Raw genomic sequence first — 21,460 nt, forward strand, 5'->3', positions numbered from 1 at the left:
TGGGTGGTCCATTTTTTCCCCAACACCAAAGTTACCATCTCTTTTTCCTTTCCCTTATCTGGAGCTTCTTATGCATACTAGAACTCGGCATATGCAATGCATGTTATTCTTTAGGGTCTCAAGCTCTAGCAAGGAGAAGGAGAGAGGGTGCTGGAGAAAAGAAAGAAGGAGTCGTCTGGACGCCGATAAAGAAAACTTACATGCTGGAAATAATGGGAATGGAGAAAAATCTACAAAGAGTTTTTTTTTTTCGTTTTTTTGCGGCTCCCGTAGAATTTTGACTGATGGGGCGTAGGGTTGACATGTATTATGATGAAACAGGATGTTCAACTCATGAATCCAGCAAAAAAATTCAATATAATTTTTTGAGATTATCTAAACGGATTTGAAAGAGCATTCATCCAATGGAACAGAGCTATACAAACTCTCGGGCTAGCATCAATTGCACGCTAGCACGATCAACGGATGTGTGAGTTAAAGCACTGATCTTAAATTTTGCGAGCCATAAAAAAACTTGCCGCTCAAGCAACCATCCGGCAATTTCGATACCCTTCGGTTCTGCGTTCACACTACCAGGGTCAAGAGTATCACGTGTCCACTAAAATACGCAACTCAATCAAGTGACTGTCCGATGTGTCCCATTTTTATCAACATTTCTAAGGCCAACGTCGTGCCACGTCAAATTGTGTGCCAGGTTCCAGTAAACTTTGTGACACCAAATCGTTATTCCAAAAGGATAACCACGTAACGTGGCAGTATTCTAGAGGAGGACGGTCATCGCACGACACGGAGGGTTATACATAAGTAACGGCAGAGCCGGCCACCCACCCAGGCCACTCCGCTCGTCCCTCGTACTTCGCCGACGAATCGCCGCTGTCCACCGAATGGAGCCCCAAGGAACCATCGTCTTCAGCACCGTCGGATTGCTTTACTATGGCTTCGACGTTTTCTCCACTCCTCTCCCTGCCGACCTCGACGCCGCCGTCAACAAACTAAGGGAGCGCCGCCACACTGATGGCACCTCCGTTAACTTTAACGCCCAATTCGTGGACGAAGGCCAGACCGTCGCCTTCGTGTCCGAGCGAACCGGTTCGTCCCAGCTTTACCTGGCCGAGTCGCCGGACCACAAACCCAAACCGCTCCCGACCACTCTGGAAAGCCTGCACCAAGATCGCCCAACCGTTAAGAACGGCCTGGTCTACTTCGTCTCGGCCCATGAACCGCCCTCCGAACCGTTCAAGAGTTGGTCCGCGGTCTACTCGACACGCCTTGATACTAACGAGACCGTCCGGCTCACCCCGCCCGGCGTCGTCGACTTCAGCCCGGCGGTGTCCCGATCGGGGGAGTTCGTCGCCGTCGCGTCGTACGGGTCCCGGCCGTGGAAAGGGGACTTCCACGAGCTTGCCACCGATATCGTCTTGTTCCGGGCCTCCGATCGCTCCCGCCGCACCGTGCTCTGTAGCTGCGGCGGATGGCCAGCCTGGTCCGGCGACTCGACCGTGTTCTTCCACCGCAAAGCCGAAGACGGCTGGTGGAGCGTCTTCCGGTCCGATCTGACGGCGGATCTGGAGAATTCACGGGGCCCCGACGCCGCCCGCAGGATCACTCCGCCGGGGCTCCACTGCTTCACGCCGGCGGCGTCGCACGACGGAAAGCGAATCGCCGTCGCCACGCGAAGAAAGGGCACGAATTTCCGCCACATCGAGATCTTCGATCTCGAATCGGAACGCTTTTACCCAATCACAGAGCTTCTAAATCCTAATCTCCACCATTATAACCCCTTCTTCTCGCCGGAGTCAGGTCATCTTGGTTACCACCGATTCCGAGGAGAATCGGCCCCGGGGGACTCCATCATCCCTAATGTCCATCCGGTGAAGTCCCCGGTGAGAGGGATTAGGATGCTCCGCCTCCACGCGACCTTCCCGTCCTTCTCCCCCGACGGCAATTTCATCGCCGTCAACGGCGATTTCCTCAACACCCCCGGGCTGATGGTCCTGAAATCCGACGGCTCCAAGCGATGGACTCTTCTGAAGGAATCGGCGGCGTTCTACACGGCGTGGAGCCCTACCGATAAGGGGGTGATCTACACTTCCATCGGCCCTATCTTCGAGTCCATCAAAGCGACGGTCCAGATCGCCCGGATCTCCTTCGATCCCCGCGATCTAACCGACGATCGGGAGGTGGTCCCGGTGGCGGTGAAGATACTCACCCGATCGGACGCCGGCAACAACGCGTTCCCGGCGTGCTCGCCGGACGGGAAGTCGCTTGTCTTTCGGTCGGGGCGGTCCGGCCACAAGAACCTCTACATCCTCGACGCCGTCAACGGCGAATCCGACGGCAGGGAGGGGATCCGGCGGCTGACTGAAGGGGAGTGGACGGACACGATGCCGTGCTGGTCACCGGACGGCGAGCTGATCGCTTTCTCCTCCAACCGCCACGCCCCCACCAGCCCGGACGTCTTCAGCATCTACCTCATCCGCCCGGACGGCACGGGCTTGCGCCGGGTTCACGTGGCGGGGCCCGCGGGATCCTGCTACGTGGATAAGGAGAGGGTCAACCACGTGTGCTTCAGCCAGGACTCGAAGTGGCTCCTCTTCACGGCCAACCTCGGGAGCGTGACGGCCGAGCCGGTATCATGGCCAAACCATTTTCAACCCTACGGAGACCTGTTTCTCTGCCGGCTCGACGGAACTGGGCTGAGGAGGCTGACGTGTGACCCGTACGAGAACGGGACGCCGGCGTGGAGCTCGCGAGGTGGGCCCGACGACCTCGAGACTCTTTCCCTCAGGTCTCCCCCCGGAGACAAGCTCCAAGGCCAGTTCGACGAGCCTCTCTGGATAACTTGTGACATATGACTGATAACTCTTCGCTACTTTCGTTGTATCTGAACCGTTGATCACCGTGCTAGTGTAGCGTTGCGATGTTGAAATAAAGAAGGGTTGTGATGTTGCCTTGTTCGAAACTTCGAATAAAGAAAAATTAATCGAGTGTTCCTCCTGCACATCTTAACGGACCAGGACGTGGCTTTGTAACGAACGATGACACGTGGTGCCAACTTCCCGCGAGTGTTGCCACGAGCCCACGACGCTGGCCACGTGGCACACATGCAGCCAGAGCCTAGACCGTTTTAAGCGACGGAGGGGCGCTACACGAAGAGCCCATCGGGAGGTCTTGAGGATCGGGCCGTTGAAGGATGCCGGGGCTAACGATCGGCGACACGATCCCGGACCTGGAGGTGGAGACCACCCAGGGGAAGATCCGGATCCACGACTACGTCGGCGATAGTTGGGCCATCATCTTCTCCCACCCCGGTAATGTTTCCCTCTGTCACTCTTTTAGACATGGGCCCTTAAGCTTCTATTCCGACGTCTGATTGGGTCGCATGTGCAGGTGATTTCACACCCGTATGCACGACGGAGCTGGGGAAGATGGCGGCGTACGCGGAGGAGTTCGAGAAGAGAGGGGTGAAGCTGCTAGGCCTCTCCTGCGACGATGTCAAGTGCCACATGGAATGGATCAAAGACATCGAGGCCTACACGGTACTCCCTTAAACGGTGACCAAAAAATTTTCCATTGAAGTGACTTCCTGAGGTTGATTAGTTTGTTTGGCGTGAATACAATGTAGCCCGGGTGTCGCGTAACGTATCCAATAGTGGCCGACCCCGAGAGGGAGCTGATCAAGCAGCTGAACATGGTAGACCCTGATGAGAAGGACTCCAGTGGGAACCAGCTCCCGTCACGGGCCCTTCATATGGTGGGCCCTGATAAAAAGGTACCATGATGATTACGTAATTGTAAGTCGTAATTTTGCGGCGGACAAGATCCTCTCAGGTGTGCATGATTTTGTGACGTATACGTACGGGTTGTCACTTTGTTGCGGTGGTGGAGCAGGTTAAGCTGAGCTTCCTGTACCCGGCGTCGACGGGGCGGAACATGGACGAGGTGGTCCGGGTGTTGGAGTCGCTCCAGAAGGCGGCCAAGCATAAGGTGGCGACCCCGGCGAACTGGAAGCCGGGGGAGCCGGTGGTGATCTCGCCGAGCGTGTCCAATGAGGAGGCCAAGGAGATGTTCCCTCAGGGATTTGAGACCGCGAATCTCCCGTCGAAGAAGAATTACCTCCGCTTCGCAAATGTCTGATGTCGTTAGACTGTCTGTGATATGTTCATATGTGGTTTCTGGGTCATTCTATACTGTGTTGTGATATATGTTTGTGGTTATGTTGTAGTTTGTGCCTTTGCGGAGTTTGGATCTTAATTTGTAGTTTAAGTTCGTTATTAAAGATTTATCTTTAGATTAAGATTGGCTGCGTTTGCTGATTGTTATATGTGGTTCACATGCTAACTGTAGACTGGCTGCGAAGTTAGTGGTTGCTGGTTAATTGAAAGCGTTTCTACTGAGGAAAATAGAAAGATGTGGCAAAGGCTATATCTGGCTCTACCAGGCTGCTGTGTAATGGCACAAGCATTACAAATGCGGAGGGGAAATATTGAGTCTCTGCGGTGAGCCCGAACTCCAATAAGAGGGAGGAGGGGTGAGAGGTCAGCGGGAATGGGGACATTGTTAGCGTTCCGAATGTCCTCCGCTGGGAAGTTGCTAAAGATGACGGATGCAACGGTATGCACGAAGGGGTGCAGGCGGCACAAGATTACGCATGGGTGCCGGCAATTATCTGAGATCGGTGAGAGCTTTGAGCTTTGATAGAAAAAATGTTGGATATCTCGATCTTGAATCAGATGGTTCTTTTTGGTCAACTTTCATATAAATCGAGGTAAATAATTTTGGCGATGAGTTTATCTACAAGGGCTAATAAAGATAAGTAATTATGGAAATACTATTGTTAGCGCATGCTGATTGTTTTTCACGTTATAGACGTACAACCTACCTTGGTTATTAACATATTGTATCAAATCAAGTAATTATACTGTTGATTATTTTATATAAAAAGATAGTTTGGAGATCCTAAGATAAGATGATTCGTTCGGATACTATTTTGTCAAGAATTCTTTTTTCTATGCTGTTATTTTTCTATGTTAATTTAGTTATTGAAAAATTTCTGTCAAAAATTTTTTCGCAAGTGAATTTTTTGTAAGCCATCTTCGACTTCAATCTGGGAATCCGCAACAGCTCAAAGATGGACGGGAGTAGGTCAAATTTACTTGTCGGAGTTTGTCCCTAAAAAATAGTGAGAGGTTTGAAAAAGTGGTAAAGTTTCTGAGAAGAAAGAGGAGAAATATATCTTGAGAATCGTTCATTTATTTTTTTATAAAAAGGAAGTTTGTCCGATACTGAGATTGATGGGATGTATTTCAACCATTCGACAACGACCGTCAGGTATGGATAAAAATTATAGCTATTTTGATCATGCAGTAATGATTGATCTGTCATAATAAGGTTGAAATAATAGGTTGTAACTATTGCTGAGATTGTGGTTATGTTTCTATTGGGTATTAACTGTTTTCAAACGAATTTCAATATGAGATATATGGCTCTTTTTTATTGCTCGGTTCCATCAAGAGGAGCTTTTTGGTTAGCCCTCCAACACTCTTTTTTATATAGAGAGGATACGTTCGTATTAGTATTAGAGAATCAGGTTTCTTCAAACTCTATAATTAAGCATGCCTAAGTGATGGTAATACTAGAAAGAACTCTTGCTTGAGCTATAGTAGTACTAAAATCAGTGCTTCTTTGAAGATGGAGGGCTCTAGCTAAGTGTGCTTGAGTGATAATATGGATAACCTCTATGAAATCTTTGTGTTGCATCATTTTTTGAAGGCCAATAATTGTTAGCTTAATTGGTTGGTATTTCTTATCTCAAATTTAAATCTTTGATACTTCAGCAGCAGCACTAACATCACCAATAGCAACAACAATAATACTTAGATCAAATCCTAGGTATTGCCGCTGAGAATCGGCTTGTCGCAAGCGTCGAGCAGGAGAGATGATAAAGTCCTAGATCACTGAGCTAGCTGTTTTGGTTGTATAAGGCTGTAATCGGCTTATCAAATCAAAGGCTTCGTGGTGAGCTTTGGTTGGTCAACTTTTTGTATGAGCTATGGTCGGATTCAAGACACATCACTAGGTATTGCTTAAAATCTATTCCCATCTCACTTGAAAAATCCAAAGATTTCACGGATTCCTGAAAATGGGTTCTTGCATCACTAAGAAATCAAAGGTTCATAACATGAATAATGACAAAAGTTTGGCATGGCGATTTTATCTCTTTATCTGAATTTGAGCACATAGTAAATTAGAGAGTCCTTTTTTCTTGGGAAAGATTGAGATCTCAATCGAGCAATCCAAAATTAATTAATCATTGTGTATGTTATAAAATTTATCAAGAAATCAAAAGTCATGCATCTTGACCTCCTATTCATACATCAAATATTGCAGGTTATGATGTATTAATATTCTAAATTAGATCAAGACATATAAATAAGAATCTGGACAATTGATCACACACTGCTTTTTACGAAATATGTATGTCTGAAAACTGAAGAGATTTTGATATCCAAAACGCAAATTATTCGAAACAACATATTGAACCATTAATAATCTATTTTTTAACCTTTTTTTAAAATGAAAGCCCATAGACAATTCCATTTATTTCAGCTCTCAGTAGCAGTAGCATTACACTTCTCATGGAAAATTAAGGAATCAATGCATTTATGCAGATAATGATCTCATTGTGAGAGAAGTACTTGTTAATCTATTTTTGGACCACTTGATGAATAGGAATAATATCTCATTATATACATCATGATTACTAGTATGAATTTTTATTTTAGAATATCCATCTTCAGTTTTATGGATTTCTAAAAAGAGAGTAGACAAGTTTGTAGCGGTTGATTTTGGTAGACCCAAAAGAGACTGCATCAAAATAATTTCTTTTATCTTAACTAGCCACACAACATCTTGAGCTTTGGTAAAAATGTGCTAATCTATTATATCATGGAAGTTGTAGGGAGCCACATGAAAATTTTACATATAACTAATATTGGCTTATTATGTGAAATAGAGGAACTTATTATGTTTGACTCGAGGAATTCATTTCTTTTGTTTTATCACAATAATCTCATGACACAAAAAGTGTTAGACAAGAGGATGCAGCTCAAATGGTACAGGGCTTATCACCCATCTTTGAACTGCCACTACTCTCAACCTTTTTTTTTGTGCATCTCCAATTTAATCACAAATAGAAACCTTGGAGGATAACTGATTTATGTCACTCGGTTTGACAAAAATTCAGCAGCAATCTTTAACCTTCTACCATTCTAATCTCATCATTTTTTAAAAAAATTAGTCATAGTCTAATCACCTTCATTAGCAATTAAAACAAAAGAGCTGGGTACAGATTGTACCTTTCGCATGAAAGAATAATCAATCTTCTTTCATGATGTCATCCGTTGATTTGTGCTAGCTTTATGCAGCTCTCAAAGCACTCCAAACTCTCTCATTCATAAGCTTGCATAGCTCTCTGAGCGATGTGTGCACAGTCCATTAGTGTATTCGTGGTGAATCATTCTTTTCACAAAAGATACAACCCCCTGACCAAAAGATCTTGCGAGGATCTAACCACGAACATCCAGGCCTTGTTTCAGCAGTTTTATGTTTACCCTCTTGTTGGGGGAATAAGATTTTTCCCCCCAAGTGACACGAATGCCCCCAAGAAGCCGCACAATCGCCGACCCTGAACAGCCAAAGTCGGCGTCCGACCTCGGAACGCCCGACCTCAAGACATCCGATCTCGAGACCTCCGACCTAGGAAAATCCTGATGCTCAAGGTCTACCCTTGTCAGCCACCTACTACGGCCGTACTCCTCCGAGGTCCAACCGAGGACCATATCCTGCCGCTGCTTCAGCATTTATTGCGCATGGCTACTGTAAACCTCCAGTTCACTCAACAATCAATGCGGATCTCCGGCTTACTCCACAATTAATGCGGATCTCCGGCCTACTCTGCAATTAATGCGGATCTCCGGCTTACTCCACATTTAATGCGTATGGCTCCTGTCATCTACGGACTCTCAGCTCTCCACGGCAAGTTAGCCCAGCAGAGTCTGGTCAACCATGATAAGTCTCTGATCTCGGCCATATCTCCGACACCAATGCAATGATTCGCCTGGTAGCGTACTGGTTCGGGTCGTACGACGCCCTCACCGCCGACATCAGCACAATGATTCGCCTGACCGTGCGCCGACCTGAGCCGCGTGCCGAGCCGTACTATGGCCTCGCCCTGTTACATCACAGGTAAACCGACCCCCACCTATAAAAGGGAGCCTTGGCTTCTCAGGAGGGGGTTGGAAAATTCCGTGCCCTACAAACACTGTTTATCTCCTCTCTACACACTTTGCCCCCTCCCTGACTTGAGCGTCGGAGGGCCGGCGCCGGAAAACCCGGCCACCGGCTTGCCTGCAGGCACCCCAGACGGTGGACGCCGCCCGCTGACGGATCGCCGCCCCGCCGTGAGGACCCCCTGCTCCCTCTCTCCGACCACCCCAAACGGAGGACGCCGCCCGCCGACTGGTCGCCGCCCCGCCGTGGTGACCCGCAGCTCCCTCTCCCTCGACCGAAGATTGCCCCCGGGTCCAATTTCCAGCAACACCTCTCATTCCTAGCCAACCTCGAAGTTCCAAAGTAGCTTCTTGTGCCTGCCAACGATGAATGCATTCACCAAACACATGGTCCTGCCGACTTATTTGAAGCCCATTTGTCAAATAAAAAAAAAACATGTGTGCACATTATATCCTAATCAAATTACTTCCCTGGTTAGAACTATCTTTTTGAAGGTACCATTCAAGTACCATAGCATCATTGACATTCTTGAGTATGGATTCTCTATACCTAGGCATGTAGCCAGCACGTAATTGATGCATGCCTTAGATGCGCTCCTATATCACCCCAGCTAATGCGGTTCAGAGGTTTTAGATGAATCAGATCTATCATAGATTTAGACTGAATCATTCTAAACAAATTTATTTTATCTAGGATAAAATTATTAGATGGATTCTTTTCACCTTAGGTCCACAATGGATGGATCTAGTCTACCTAATTGTTGCTGGAAATTGGACCCGGGGGCAATCTTCGGTCGAGGAGAGGGAGCGGGAGGTGGTTACTCACGGTGGGGCGGTGGTTCGTCGACGGGCGGCGTCCTCCGTCTGGGGCGATCGGCGAGAAGGAGCGGCTGATTCCCGCGGCTGGGCGACGATCCGACAGTGGGCGGCGTCCTCCGTCTGGGTGCCTGCACACGAGCCGGTGGCCGGGTCTCCCGGCGCCGGCCCTCCGACGCTCAAGTCAGGGAGGGGGCAAATCGTGTAGAGTAGAGGTAAACGGTGCGTCTCCTCAGTATCGATTTTCCAACCCCCTTTTATAGACCGGGGGTCGGTTTACCTGCGATGTAACGGGGCGAAGCCGTAGTACGGCTCGGCATGTCGTTCAGGTCGGCGCTTGGTCAGGCGAATAATTGCACTGATGTCGGCGATGAGGGCGTTGTACAACCCGAACTAGCACGCTACCAGGCGAATTTATTGCATCAGTGTCGGAGGTATGGCCGAGATCAGAGACTTATCACAGTTGACTAGACTCTGCTGGGCTTATTTGCCGTGGAGAGCTGGGAGTCCGTAGATGACAGGAGTCACGTGCATTAATTGTTGAGTGAGCCGGAGATCCACATTTATTGTGGAGTAAGCCGGAGATCCGCATTTATTGTGGAGTAAGCCGGAGATCCGCATTCATTGTGGAGTAAGCCGGAGATCCATATTTATTGTGGAGTGTGCCGGAGGATCACAGCGGTCATGCGCAATAAATGCCGGAGGGGCGTCATAGTACGGTCTCTGGCCGGACCTCGGAGACGTATAGCCGTAGTAGGTGGCTGACAAAAGTAGGCCTCGGGCATTGGGGTTTCTCTTAGGTCGGAGGTTCCGAGTTCGGGTGCCGACTTCGGCCTTCCAGGGTCGACGATTGTGCGGCTTCTTTGGGGCATTCGTGTCATTTGGGGGAAAAACCTTATTCCCCCAACACTACCCCCCGACTTCCGAGTTCGAGCGGCTTGTGGGCTCGGACGTAGGAAGTAAAGTCCATCGTTAAAGTTGGGGGGCGAACTTCGTCCGCACCCTCATGTTTCTTGGAATTTTCGTGGTAGGACCTGCGCCCTTGGGCGTTTCGAGGTTACTTTGTTCGGCGAATTAATGATGGGGTCCATATCCCTACGTCTTTTGTAATAACCCCAAAATATTTTTTTTTATATATAAAAAAGGATAGAATAGTCATTTAAAATTGATATGAGGGGTAAAATTGGAAGGAATGAAAAGATAATGGCATAGTTGTAGATGCATTGAAGTGGTAAGGGTAAAATTGGAAGGAATCAAAAGTTAATGGCATAACGGTAGATATGTTGAAGTGTTAGGGGCAAAATGGAAATTTAATAATATTAAACAAAGGGTGAATAGTGTTTTGATGTGATTTAATTGGAGGGTTTGAGCTGGTGAAACCGAGAGAAAGAGGGAGGGGGTTCTCAGGCGTGAAACAGAGGAAAGAAAGAAAGAAAAAGAGAAGAAGAAGAAGAAGAAAGAAGAAGAGGAAGGGGATTCAAGGAGGAAAGGGATCCCGGTTGCACTTCCAGCTGAAGGAAAAAATGTAGATCTCCTTCCCCTCTACGCAAAGACCTCGATTTCCAAAAAGAAAAAGGTAAATATCCGTCCCTATCTAGTCTTTTGATGACATTAGGCTATACAAAGGGTGGATATAGTCTAGAGGGGTCGGATAAGGGTTGTAGAGGTGGTTAAAAGAGGAAGAATCGGATTTTAACAATTTTTTCCGGCACTACGGAAAAACTGTGTCGAAGTCCCAACTTCGGCGAATTATTTAGGGGGTCAAACGGCCTCCGATGATGATGCATGTTATCTCTTTGGAATCCTCTATGAGTGTAGAATGTTAGATAAAAATTTCATCAAATTTGGAGTCCTGAAAGTGGATCAAAACCGGGATGAAGTAACCCACTGTCTGTTCGGGTTACTGTTCATCCGGGTGGAAAATAGGGGATTTCATGCTATAATAGGGTATTAAGCCTAGATCAAGCTAAAAGGGACCTTGTACTCATGCAAGGGAGTCCCTAATACATATAAATGATGAGTTAATTAATAGAAAAAGAAAAAGAGAAAGAAAAGAAAAGATTTAGGGAACGGGGGAGTTGAATTAATTAAAGTCCCCTATATTATAATTGGCACGTAGATTATAGCCCTTGATACAAAACTAAATGTATTGTAAATGCATGTCACAGTTGGGCAAGAAGCTAGGGAACAAGAGGAAGAAGTTCCCCACTGCCTGCTGTAGATTTTTGGAGGCGTATCAGGGCTGTGCCAGATTGACAGGTGAGTGGGAGTCATGTACTTTGCACCATGAGCATTCCTTATTCATTTTCATGAATGTTGCCAAGTGTGACTTGATTCCACCTGAGCCTATTGATTAATTGTTGTTGTAGATTCCTCTATATTTTGTTCTCCATACTTGATTATTCTGTACATGCATTCGAGGGAACATTGAGAGGAATTACGATGGATCTGAATTGGGAAATGACATCTTTTGTAAAGTGATTTCATTTCATCTATTTCAAAGACTTGTGAGTGGGAGTCATGTACTTTGCACTATGAGCATCCTTAATTCATTTTCATGAATGTCGCCAAGTGTGAATTGATTCCACTTGAGCATATTGATTAATATTGTAGTAGATTCCTCTATAATCTTGATTCTCCATGCTTGATTATTCTGTACATGCATTTGAGGGAACATTGAGAGGAATTACGAGGGGTTGATGAGTAATCAAATTGATTCCGAATTGTGAAATGATTTCTTTTGTAAATTGATTTCATTTCCTCTATTTCAAAGATTTGTAGAGCCCATTTCAGTGGTATATTGAGTTGCATTGTACATCCTTGACCCCTCACTCCCAACCCTGATGTTAGTTTATGATTGGGTCGGAGTCGAGTGAGCGGTAGTCTTGATCATACTCCTTTTTAGTAGAGTATTGGGAGGGTGCATTATGGCATTTATGCATGGCTTGGCAGTATCTGCAGGACACCTATAGTCGATGGGGGTTGAACATCGGCCTTTGTGCACATAGTAGCCTTCTGGGTGGGCGGAGCCCAGTCCCTTCCTAGGGGGGGACACGGCCCTAGGCGTAGGATCGGCCGGTCCTACGACTTATATTCTGCTTGCCGCCGGGCATAGTAAGACCCCGCGAGGTGCAGTATGGCTTTCCGCGGATGTAGAATTCCCGCGAGGTGCCGTTTAGTATGTAGATGTGAGATGGATTTCTGTTCTGGATACTGGCCAGCATTTACATGATCAGTGTGGTATTTTATCCTGCATATGCATGTGACAGTGGGGAGTTGTTGCTGGTTCGCCTGGGGCGTAAAACCCACCTCCCGACAGCTGTCTAGTGATGATTTACATATTGGTGTGGTGTCATATTCGATATATGCATATGGCAGTAGGGAGTTGTTGCTGGTTCGCCTGGGGCGTAAAACCCACCTCCCGACAGCTGTCTAGTGATGATTTCAGCATATTGACACCTGATTTGTATGTTCCAGCATTATGATCTGTTGAGCATATTCATGAGTAGCATATATGTTTACTTGATTATTCCATATATGCTTCAGATGAGTTGATATTGATTGTGGTGATATTGATGATTTACTCTATATTCTCTATGTTGAGTTCATGTTCATGTTGTTATTGATCTTGAGATTTCATCTCGAGCCATGATTATATTCTGTCTCATGTGCATAGTACTCTCTACTCCACTCACTGAGTATTTATATACTCACTCCCCAGTTTGATATTTTTGATTGCAGGGCAGGTATTGTATAGAGAGGAGCAGGATTAGTGGTTGCCTGCTAGCTGTGCCGCTCCATAGTATAGTATAATGTAGATAGAGGTTTATCCCCTTTTGGTGTATTATAAACCTTCTATTATATATAGTGCATAGTTACAGTCATAGATCCTGTTGTGGATATGGGTTTGACCATGGATGGATTGGGAAGCAGGTATATATATGTGTGCAGATCAGTTGTGTGCCTGTGATAATGTATTGCTATATATTGTCCAGGTTTATATGTGACAGATTATGTGATTGCTGCTCTGACAGGTAGTGTGTTGTATGTATTGAGATAATCCTGACAGGTCACTATAGAAAAAGTGATCATTTTGTGCATGCATCATGCCAATTTTTTCAAGATTTATTGATAATTGATAGGTAGTAGGGTTCTACGCGGTGGCTGGTGGCCTTATGCCTACCCGCACCCTAGGACCGTCGCGGCGGCCCGCCGGGAACGGGGCGGGGGTCGTGACAAAGCTTGGTATCAGAGCAAAGGTTAAGAAGAGTCCTGTCAGAGCAATAGGATGAGTCAGGATTAAGTATAGGATTATACTATGGAGCATAGGATTTTTCTGTATGTTAATTTATGAGTCATTTACAATTCAGTAAAATATATTATGACTCAGTGTGTAACGACTGCCCTCTCTTTTTAACTCTTTTAGAGACATATAAAGAATACTTCCAAGGAAAATGGAGCCAGATATAGCATTGGATGCGGGTTCCACACATGTCGAGCCCCAAAGAGAAAAATCTTCTTCTGCTGATAGACGGAGGGTTGATGATCAAGGAGAGGTAGGAAGTAGAGATGCATTAATGGAACAGTTACTGGCAGAGAATCAGGCTCTGAGAGAGCAGATTGCTCGGGGGAAATCTCCTGCCCCGTCAGTAGTATCCATCCCACCTCCTGTAGTTGTGCCAAGAAGTTTGGCCAGGCGGGCTCTAGATGATGAGGGGATTACTGTACAGGAATTTCTGAGGCTCAGAACCCCAGAGTTTAAGGGGGAAGAAGGTGAAGATCCTCAGAGATTTCTGGAGGAGACTGAAAAGATGATACGGAGACTGCCCTGTTCTGATGCAAGAGCTATAGAACTTGTAGGGCTTACAATGAAGGAAGATGCCTGGGACTGGTACCAGAGACACGTGGAGGACAGATTGTACAGTAGGAATCCTCCAACCTGGGAAGAGTTCAGGCAAGCAGTGATGGATGAGTTTTTGTGTCCGGCTGAGAGGCAAAATCGGGCTCTTCAGTTTGAGAGGCTGAAGCAGATGCCCGGAATGAGCGTATCTGAGTACGCTCGTGAGTTCACTAGATTGGGGAAGTATGCTCCTTACATCATCCCCACTGAAGCTGCCAGGATAGAAAGGTTCAGACGAGGTCTGATTTCCCCGCTTTATAATGCAGTACTGGCAGTAGAGGTCCCCACCCTGTCTAGGCTGATAGATAAAGCAAAACAGTGGGAGACCAGAAACAAAGAGGAAAGAGCTGAAAGAGAACAGAGAAAAATGAGTGTGGGGAAGGAGCAAAGCAGTAGAGGTAGATCTGAGGGAGTAGATCTCTCGGAGGGCCCGACGGAGCAGTCTGTACGCTCAACTCCACCTGCCCCACGTAAAAGGAAATGGAGGGAAAGAGGTCAATCACAAGAAACTTTTCTACCATCAGTACCTCGTCCTCCAGTCACTATAGCCAGAACTGAATCTGGGTTCCAATCATGGCCAGTGTGTGGCATATGTGGGAAGCAGCACCCTGGCAGATGCAGAATGGGCCAGGGAGTGTGCTACAGATGTGGACAGCCGGGTCATTTTGCCAGAGAATGCCTGCAGGGTGCCACCCAGCAGTTTGTGCCTTTGGCATCCTACCCTTCTGTGCAGATGGACAGGCCTAGTAGTAGGGGGCCTGTAGGCAGAGGCAGAGGTCAGACACCAGCATCACAGCAGAGTGTTGGACCATCTCAGCCATCAGCTCCAGTAGGTAGAGAGCAAGGAAGGGTGTTCACGGTAAATCCACAAGAGGCACAGACATTAAATGTAGCTATGACAGGTATGCTCCTCATTGATAAGATTAAAGTTAGAGTATTATTTAATTCTGGAGCTACCCATTCATTTGTGTCCCCTTATTTTGCTAAGAAGTTAGCTAAGGATAAGATATTAATGCATATTTCCTTAGCTATTAGTACATCTGTAGGGGATAGTATAAAAGCGAAGTATGTGTATCCTACCTATGTGGTAGAGATAGAAGGTAAAACACTCCCAATTTATTTGATTCCCAATACCACACCGAGCAAAATATGAAGAGCAGATACATTCACCCCTTTGAGTAATCAGGTAATTTACTCTTTTAAATTCGAGGACGAATTTTATATAAGGGGGGGAGGATGTAATAACCCCAAAATATTTTTTTTTATATATAAAAAAGGATAGAATAGTCATTTAAAATTGATATGAGGGGTAAAATTGGAAGGAATGAAAAGATAATGGCATAGTTGTAGATGCATTGAAGTGGTAAGGGTAAAATTGGAAGGAATCAAAAGTTAATGGCATAACGGTAGATATGTTGAAGTGTTAGGGGCAAAATGGAAATTTAATAATATTAAACAAAGGGTGAATAGTGTTTTGATGTGATTTAATTGGAGGGTTTGAGCTGGTGAAACCGAGAGAAAGAGGGAGGGGGTTCTCAGGCGTGAAACAGAGGAAAGAAAGAAAGAAAAAGAGAAGAAGAAGAAGAAGAAAGAAGAAGAGGAAGGGGATTCAAGGAGGAAAGGGATCCCGGTTGCACTTCCAGCTGAAGGAAAAAATGTAGATCTCCTTCCCCTCTACGCAAAGACCTCGATTTCCAAAAAGAAAAAGGTAAATATCCGTCCCTATCTAGTCTTTTGATGACATTAGGCTATACAAAGGGTGGATATAGTCTAGAGGGGTCGGATAAGGGTTGTAGAGGTGGTTAAAAGAGGAAGAATCGGATTTTAACAATTTTTTCCGGCACTACGGAAAAACTGTGTCGAAGTCCCAACTTCGGCGAATTATTTAGGGGGTCAAACGGCCTCCGATGATGATGCATGTTATCTCTTTGGAATCCTCTATGAGTGTAGAATGTTAGATAAAAATTTCATCAAATTTGGAGTCCTGAAAGTGGATCAAAACCGGGATGAAGTAACCCACTGTCTGTTCGGGTTACTGTTCATCCGGGTGGAAAATAGGGGATTTCATGCTATAATAGGGTATTAAGCCTAGATCAAGCTAAAAGGGACCTTGTACTCATGCAAGGGAGTCCCTAATACATATAAATGATGAGTTAATTAATAGAAAAAGAAAAAGAGAAAGAAAAGAAAAGATTTAGGGAACGGGGGAGTTGAATTAATTAAAGTCCCCTATATTATAATTGGCACGTAGATTATAGCCCTTGATACAAAACTAAATGTATTGTAAATGCATGTCACAGTTGGGCAAGAAGCTAGGGAACAAGAGGAAGAAGTTCCCCACTGCCTGCTGTAGATTTTTGGAGGCGTATCAGGGCTGTGCCAGATTGACAGGTGAGTGGGAGTCATGTACTTTGCACCATGAGCATTCCTTATTCATTTTCATGAATGTTGCCAAGTGTGACTTGATTCCACCTGAGCCTATTGATTAATTGTTGTTGTAGATTCCTCTATATTTTGTTCTCCATACTTGATTATTCTGTACATGCATTCGAGGGAACATTGAGAGGAATTACGATGGATCTGAATTGGGAAATGACATCTTTTGTAAAGTGATTTCATTTCATCTATTTCAAAGACTTGTGAGTGGGAGTCATGTACTTTGCACTATGAGCATCCTTAATTCATTTTCATGAATGTCGCCAAGTGTGAATTGATTCCACTTGAGCATATTGATTAATATTGTAGTAGATTCCTCTATAATCTTGATTCTCCATGCTTGATTATTCTGTACATGCATTTGAGGGAACATTGAGAGGAATTACGAGGGGTTGATGAGTAATCAAATTGATTCCGAATTGTGAAATGATTTCTTTTGTAAATTGATTTCATTTCCTCTATTTCAAAGATTTGTAGAGCCCATTTCAGTGGTATATTGAGTTGCATTGTACATCCTTGACCCCTCACTCCCAACCCTGATGTTAGTTTATGATTGGGTCGGAGTCGAGTGAGCGGTAGTCTTGATCATACTCCTTTTTAGTAGAGTATTGGGAGGGTGCATTATGGCATTTATGCATGGCTTGGCAGTATCTGCAGGACACCTATAGTCGATGGGGGTTGAACATCGGCCTTTGTGCACATAGTAGCCTTCTGGGTGGGCGGAGCCCAGTCCCTTCCTAGGGGGGGACACGGCCCTAGGCGTAGGATCGGCCGGTCCTACGACTTATATTCTGCTTGCCGCCGGGCATAGTAAGACCCCGCGAGGTGCAGTATGGCTTTCCGCGGATGTAGAATTCCCGCGAGGTGCCGTTTAGTATGTAGATGTGAGATGGATTTCTGTTCTGGATACTGGCCAGCATTTACATGATCAGTGTGGTATTTTATCCTGCATATGCATGTGACAGTGGGGAGTTGTTGCTGGTTCGCCTGGGGCGTAAAACCCACCTCCCGACAGCTGTCTAGTGATGATTTACATATTGGTGTGGTGTCATATTCGATATATGCATATGGCAGTAGGGAGTTGTTGCTGGTTCGCCTGGGGCGTAAAACCCACCTCCCGACAGCTGTCTAGTGATGATTTCAGCATATTGACACCTGATTTGTATGTTCCAGCATTATGATCTGTTGAGCATATTCATGAGTAGCATATATGTTTACTTGATTATTCCATATATGCTTCAGATGAGTTGATATTGATTGTGGTGATATTGATGATTTACTCTATATTCTCTATGTTGAGTTCATGTTCATGTTGTTATTGATCTTGAGATTTCATCTCGAGCCATGATTATATTCTGTCTCATGTGCATAGTACTCTCTACTCCACTCACTGAGTATTTATATACTCACTCCCCAGTTTGATATTTTTGATTGCAGGGCAGGTATTGTATAGAGAGGAGCAGGATTAGTGGTTGCCTGCTAGCTGTGCCGCTCCATAGTATAGTATAATGTAGATAGAGGTTTATCCCCTTTTGGTGTATTATAAACCTTCTATTATATATAGTGCATAGTTACAGTCATAGATCCTGTTGTGGATATGGGTTTGACCATGGATGGATTGGGAAGCAGGTATATATATGTGTGCAGATCAGTTGTGTGCCTGTGATAATGTATTGCTATATATTGTCCAGGTTTATATGTGACAGATTATGTGATTGCTGCTCTGACAGGTAGTGTGTTGTATGTATTGAGATAATCCTGACAGGTCACTATAGAAAAAGTGATCATTTTGTGCATGCATCATGCCAAATTTTTCAAGATTTATTGATAATTGATAGGTAGTAGGGTTCTACGCGGTGGCTGGTGGCCTTATGCCTACCCGCACCCTAGGACCGTCGCGGCGGCCCGCCGGGAACGGGGCGGGGGTCGTGACATCTTTCGAGGCGACTATAGCGGGGGCGGTGTCTCTTGGATTACCGAGGTTGGTTTGTGAGGCGGACGGTGTCATGGAGGTGGCTCTGGCGGCCGAGACGGACGCCGTCCCGGAGGTGGTGCCCGAAGCTCCCGCTCCCGACCCCGAGCCTGTTCCGGAGGAAGGTCTTGAGGTCGTCAATGTGCCGGACGACCCCCGGATGTGGCTCCCGCCGCTTAGGACTTAGCGTATTTTTCTTTCTTTTTCATTGTATCCGAGGTCGGCCCTTGAGCGGCCGACTTCCAATTTTGTAATTGGCCTTCCGGCCCTTTGTTAATGAAAAAGTATTTTTGCCATTCCGTGTTCATCTTTCCCTCTGTTGTCGTGACCGAGGCCAGGGCCTTAGCGAACAGCCTCGATGGCCTAGCTTTGCATTTTAATTTCCGGGCTGCTTAACGAAGTTGCCCTTCTTCCCGGGCTACGTCTTAGCCTTCTCGGGTTCCAGTCATCCCGACGAAGAGGAGCTCCGAGTCTTGAGTTTTTTAGAAAATTTCCCTAAGTCCTATAGCTCGGATTTGGGAGACGTGGAGGTCATCGCGTTTAGCCTTTAGGGAAGTCCCAAGGTGTCGAGGTCGGGCCTTAGCCCTTTAACTAAGACCGGACTAGGTCTGTATGTGCCGCTAATCGGGGAGTTTAGTCGGGTCTCCGAACTTAACTCCAAACTCCTCAGAGGGAGCGCGGGCCAATAGGCAGGTTATTACCGAAGGTTTTCGTAGTTATTGTTCTCGGACTCTGCCGAGGCTTCGGTGAGCAAGGCTGGGGTTTCCAGAGATTGCCTTGGTACCCGTGTTTGGCTGGCGCATTCGTGGCCGGGACCACTTTTTAGCCGGACGTAGGAGTTTACGTCGAAGAGCCAAGTCGGGCACTAATTTATGAAATCCTCTGTACCAGTTTCGGAGACTTGACGAACGGTGCATGCATAATGTAATTAGGAGGTCGATCCTAAGCCGACCCGTTAGAGAGGCCCGACTTTGGGGCGAGATAAGGCTTCAACATTAAGATTCCGTTCAGCAATATGTAAATAAAATTTGACAAGGAGGGCGTCCAGTTGAATGTACCTCTTTCATTCTCAGAGTTATGCTTCGCATGGTGGAGTAGGCTGCTTCCCTTCCTCGTCGACCTGCGGAGTCATTTTTGACTTTAAGGGGGCTCGGGCTTCTCACGGACCCGACAGCACCCGCCGAGGTTGAGAGGGCTTGGGGAGGCTTTATTGATTTGTAGCTCTTTGCGAGGTCGAGGGAGTTTGAGACCCTGTGGTCGGACCTCGGGGCACCTCAACTTTGGCCGAGGGGTCTTGTGTCAGGTCGGCGGGTCCGCGGACGCTTTGCTGACCTGTGGTACCTCCCGAAGTCGAGGGAGTTTGATTCTCTACGGTCGACCCTCGGGGCATCCCGACCTCAGTCGAGGGATCATACGTCAGGTCGGCGGGTCTGGGCACGCTCTACCGACCTGCGATGCTTCCCGAGGTCGAGGGAGTCTGGTTCTCTACGGTCGATCCTCGGGGTATCCCGACCTTAGTCGAGGGGGCGCTACGGGGGACCGCGAAGGTACTACCCCGTTGTTGGTGATGAGCGCCACGGGGGGCCGCGAAGGTACTACCCCGTCTTCCCGAAGTGTCGAGGGGTCTGGGCACGCACTGTCGACACTCGGGGCATCTCGACCTTAGTCGAGGGATCGCTCGCTTCGGGGATCGGGGATCGTCGACCGCTCCTGGGGGTCCACTTCGTGGCGCCCCAGGTGGAGCCACCCTTTCCACCCCTCACGGCGCCTTCCCGAGGTCAAGGGAGTCTGGTTCTCTACGGTCGACCCTCGGGGCATCCCGACCTTGGTCGAGGAATCGTTCGTCAGGTCGAGGGGTCTGGGTACGCACTGTCGACCTGCGACGCTTCCCGAGGTCGAGGGAGTCTGGTTCTCTACGGTCGACCTTCGGGGCATCCCGACCTTAGTCGAGGAGGCGCTACGGGGGGCCGCGAAGGTACTACCCTGTTGTTGGTGATGAGCGCCACGGGGGGCCGCGAATGTACTTCCCCGTCTTCCCGAAGTGTCGAGGGGTCTGGGTACGCGCTGTCGACACTCGGGGCATCTCGACCTTAGTCGAGGGATCGCTCGCTTCGGGGATCGGGGATCGTCGACCGCTCCTGGGGGTCCACTTCGTGGCGCCCCAGGTGGAGCCACCCTTTCCACCCCTCACGGCGCCTTCCCGAGGTCAAGGGAGTCTGGTTCTCTACGGTCGACCCTCGGGGCATCCCGACCTTAGTTGAGGAGGCGCTACGGGGGGCCGCGAAGGTACTACCCCGTTGTTGGTGATGAACGCCACGGGGGGCCGCGAAGGTACTACCCCGTCTTCCCAAAGTGTCGAGGGGTCTGGGCACGCACTGTCGACACTCGGGGCATCTCGGCCTTAGTCGAGGAATCCTGCTCCATTCCACGTTTCGTCGTCTTGCGATCCTTCCCGAGGTCGAGGGAGTTTGGGACTCTACGGTCGAGCCTCGAGGCATCCCGATTTTGGCCGGGGAATCTGAGGATCACAGACGACCCAATATTAAAAGAGGATTACAGTTATCAAGGTGAGAGAAATTTTTGCAGAAAAAGGAGCTGAGTCCATTGTCCTGATTGTTTTGAACCCCTTAGGGTTTCATTGGTAATACATCCGTAGATTCTCGGAGTTCCAGCTTCGTGGGATCAGAGTCCCCTCCAGGGACTTCAATTTGTACGCCCCTGGTCGTTGTACCCGGGCGATTTGATACGGCCCTCCCCAATTTGGGGCGAGCTTTCCTTGCTCGGTCGGTTGAGAAGCCTCGACTCTCCTGAGGACGAGGTCCCCTACTTTGAAGAGCTTGGGCTTGACTCTGGAGTTGTAGTATTGGGCCGTTCGCTGTTGGTATCTCGCCATGCGAACCCGGGCGACCTCTCTCGTTTCTTCGACAAGGTCCAAGTTGCTCCTTAGCTGGGAAGAATTGGTGTCGGGGTCGTAATGCTCCATTCTGGGAGAAGGCAGGCCGATCTCCAGCGGGATGACGGCCTCAGTGCCGTATGCTAGGTTGA

General features: G+C 47.5%; 3 protein-coding genes across 3 annotated transcripts; all 3 read left to right on the plus strand.

The window, feature by feature from the left end:
- Positions 1 to 830: 830 nt before the first annotated feature.
- On the plus strand, positions 831 to 4,297 carry LOC103701040 (1-Cys peroxiredoxin). The gene is made up of 4 exons (XM_008782977.4): positions 831 to 3,311; positions 3,391 to 3,539; positions 3,626 to 3,772; positions 3,892 to 4,297. The coding sequence occupies exons 1-4, from the start codon at positions 3,194 to 3,196 to the stop codon at positions 4,135 to 4,137; spliced, it is 660 nt and encodes a 219-aa protein (XP_008781199.2). The 5' UTR covers positions 831 to 3,193; the 3' UTR covers positions 4,138 to 4,297.
- On the plus strand, positions 885 to 2,962 carry LOC103701039 (tolB protein-like protein). Its single transcript, XM_008782976.5, has one exon. The coding sequence runs from the start codon at positions 885 to 887 to the stop codon at positions 2,853 to 2,855; it is 1,971 nt and encodes a 656-aa protein (XP_008781198.3). The 3' UTR covers positions 2,856 to 2,962.
- A 7,757-nt stretch (positions 4,298 to 12,054) lies between the features above and the next one.
- On the plus strand, positions 12,055 to 15,316 carry LOC149752953 (uncharacterized). The gene is made up of 2 exons (XM_089924723.1): positions 12,055 to 14,909; positions 15,194 to 15,316. The coding sequence occupies exons 1-2, from the start codon at positions 13,562 to 13,564 to the stop codon at positions 15,208 to 15,210; spliced, it is 1,365 nt and encodes a 454-aa protein (XP_089780849.1). The 5' UTR covers positions 12,055 to 13,561; the 3' UTR covers positions 15,211 to 15,316.
- The last annotated feature ends 6,144 nt before the right edge of the window (positions 15,317 to 21,460 follow it).

This window comes from Phoenix dactylifera, chromosome 8, assembly GCF_051530095.1.
Source record: "Phoenix dactylifera cultivar Ajwa chromosome 8, Ajwa_hap1_PhDact_Kaust_v1.1, whole genome shotgun sequence".
Taxonomy (NCBI): Eukaryota; Viridiplantae; Streptophyta; class Magnoliopsida; order Arecales; family Arecaceae; genus Phoenix; species Phoenix dactylifera.

Coding starts and splice junctions, on each gene's coding strand:
- LOC103701040 (XM_008782977.4), top strand. CDS start 3,194: ATGCCGGGGCTAACGATCGGCGACACGATCCCGGACCTGGAGGTGGAG. Junction 3,540..3,625: donor AAGACATCGAGGCCTACACG/GTACTCCCTTAA, acceptor AATACAATGTAG/CCCGGGTGTCGCGTAACGTA. Junction 3,773..3,891: donor TGGTGGGCCCTGATAAAAAG/GTACCATGATGA, acceptor GTGGTGGAGCAG/GTTAAGCTGAGCTTCCTGTA.
- LOC149752953 (XM_089924723.1), top strand. CDS start 13,562: ATGGAGCCAGATATAGCATTGGATGCGGGTTCCACACATGTCGAGCCC.
- LOC103701039 (XM_008782976.5), top strand. CDS start 885: ATGGAGCCCCAAGGAACCATCGTCTTCAGCACCGTCGGATTGCTTTAC.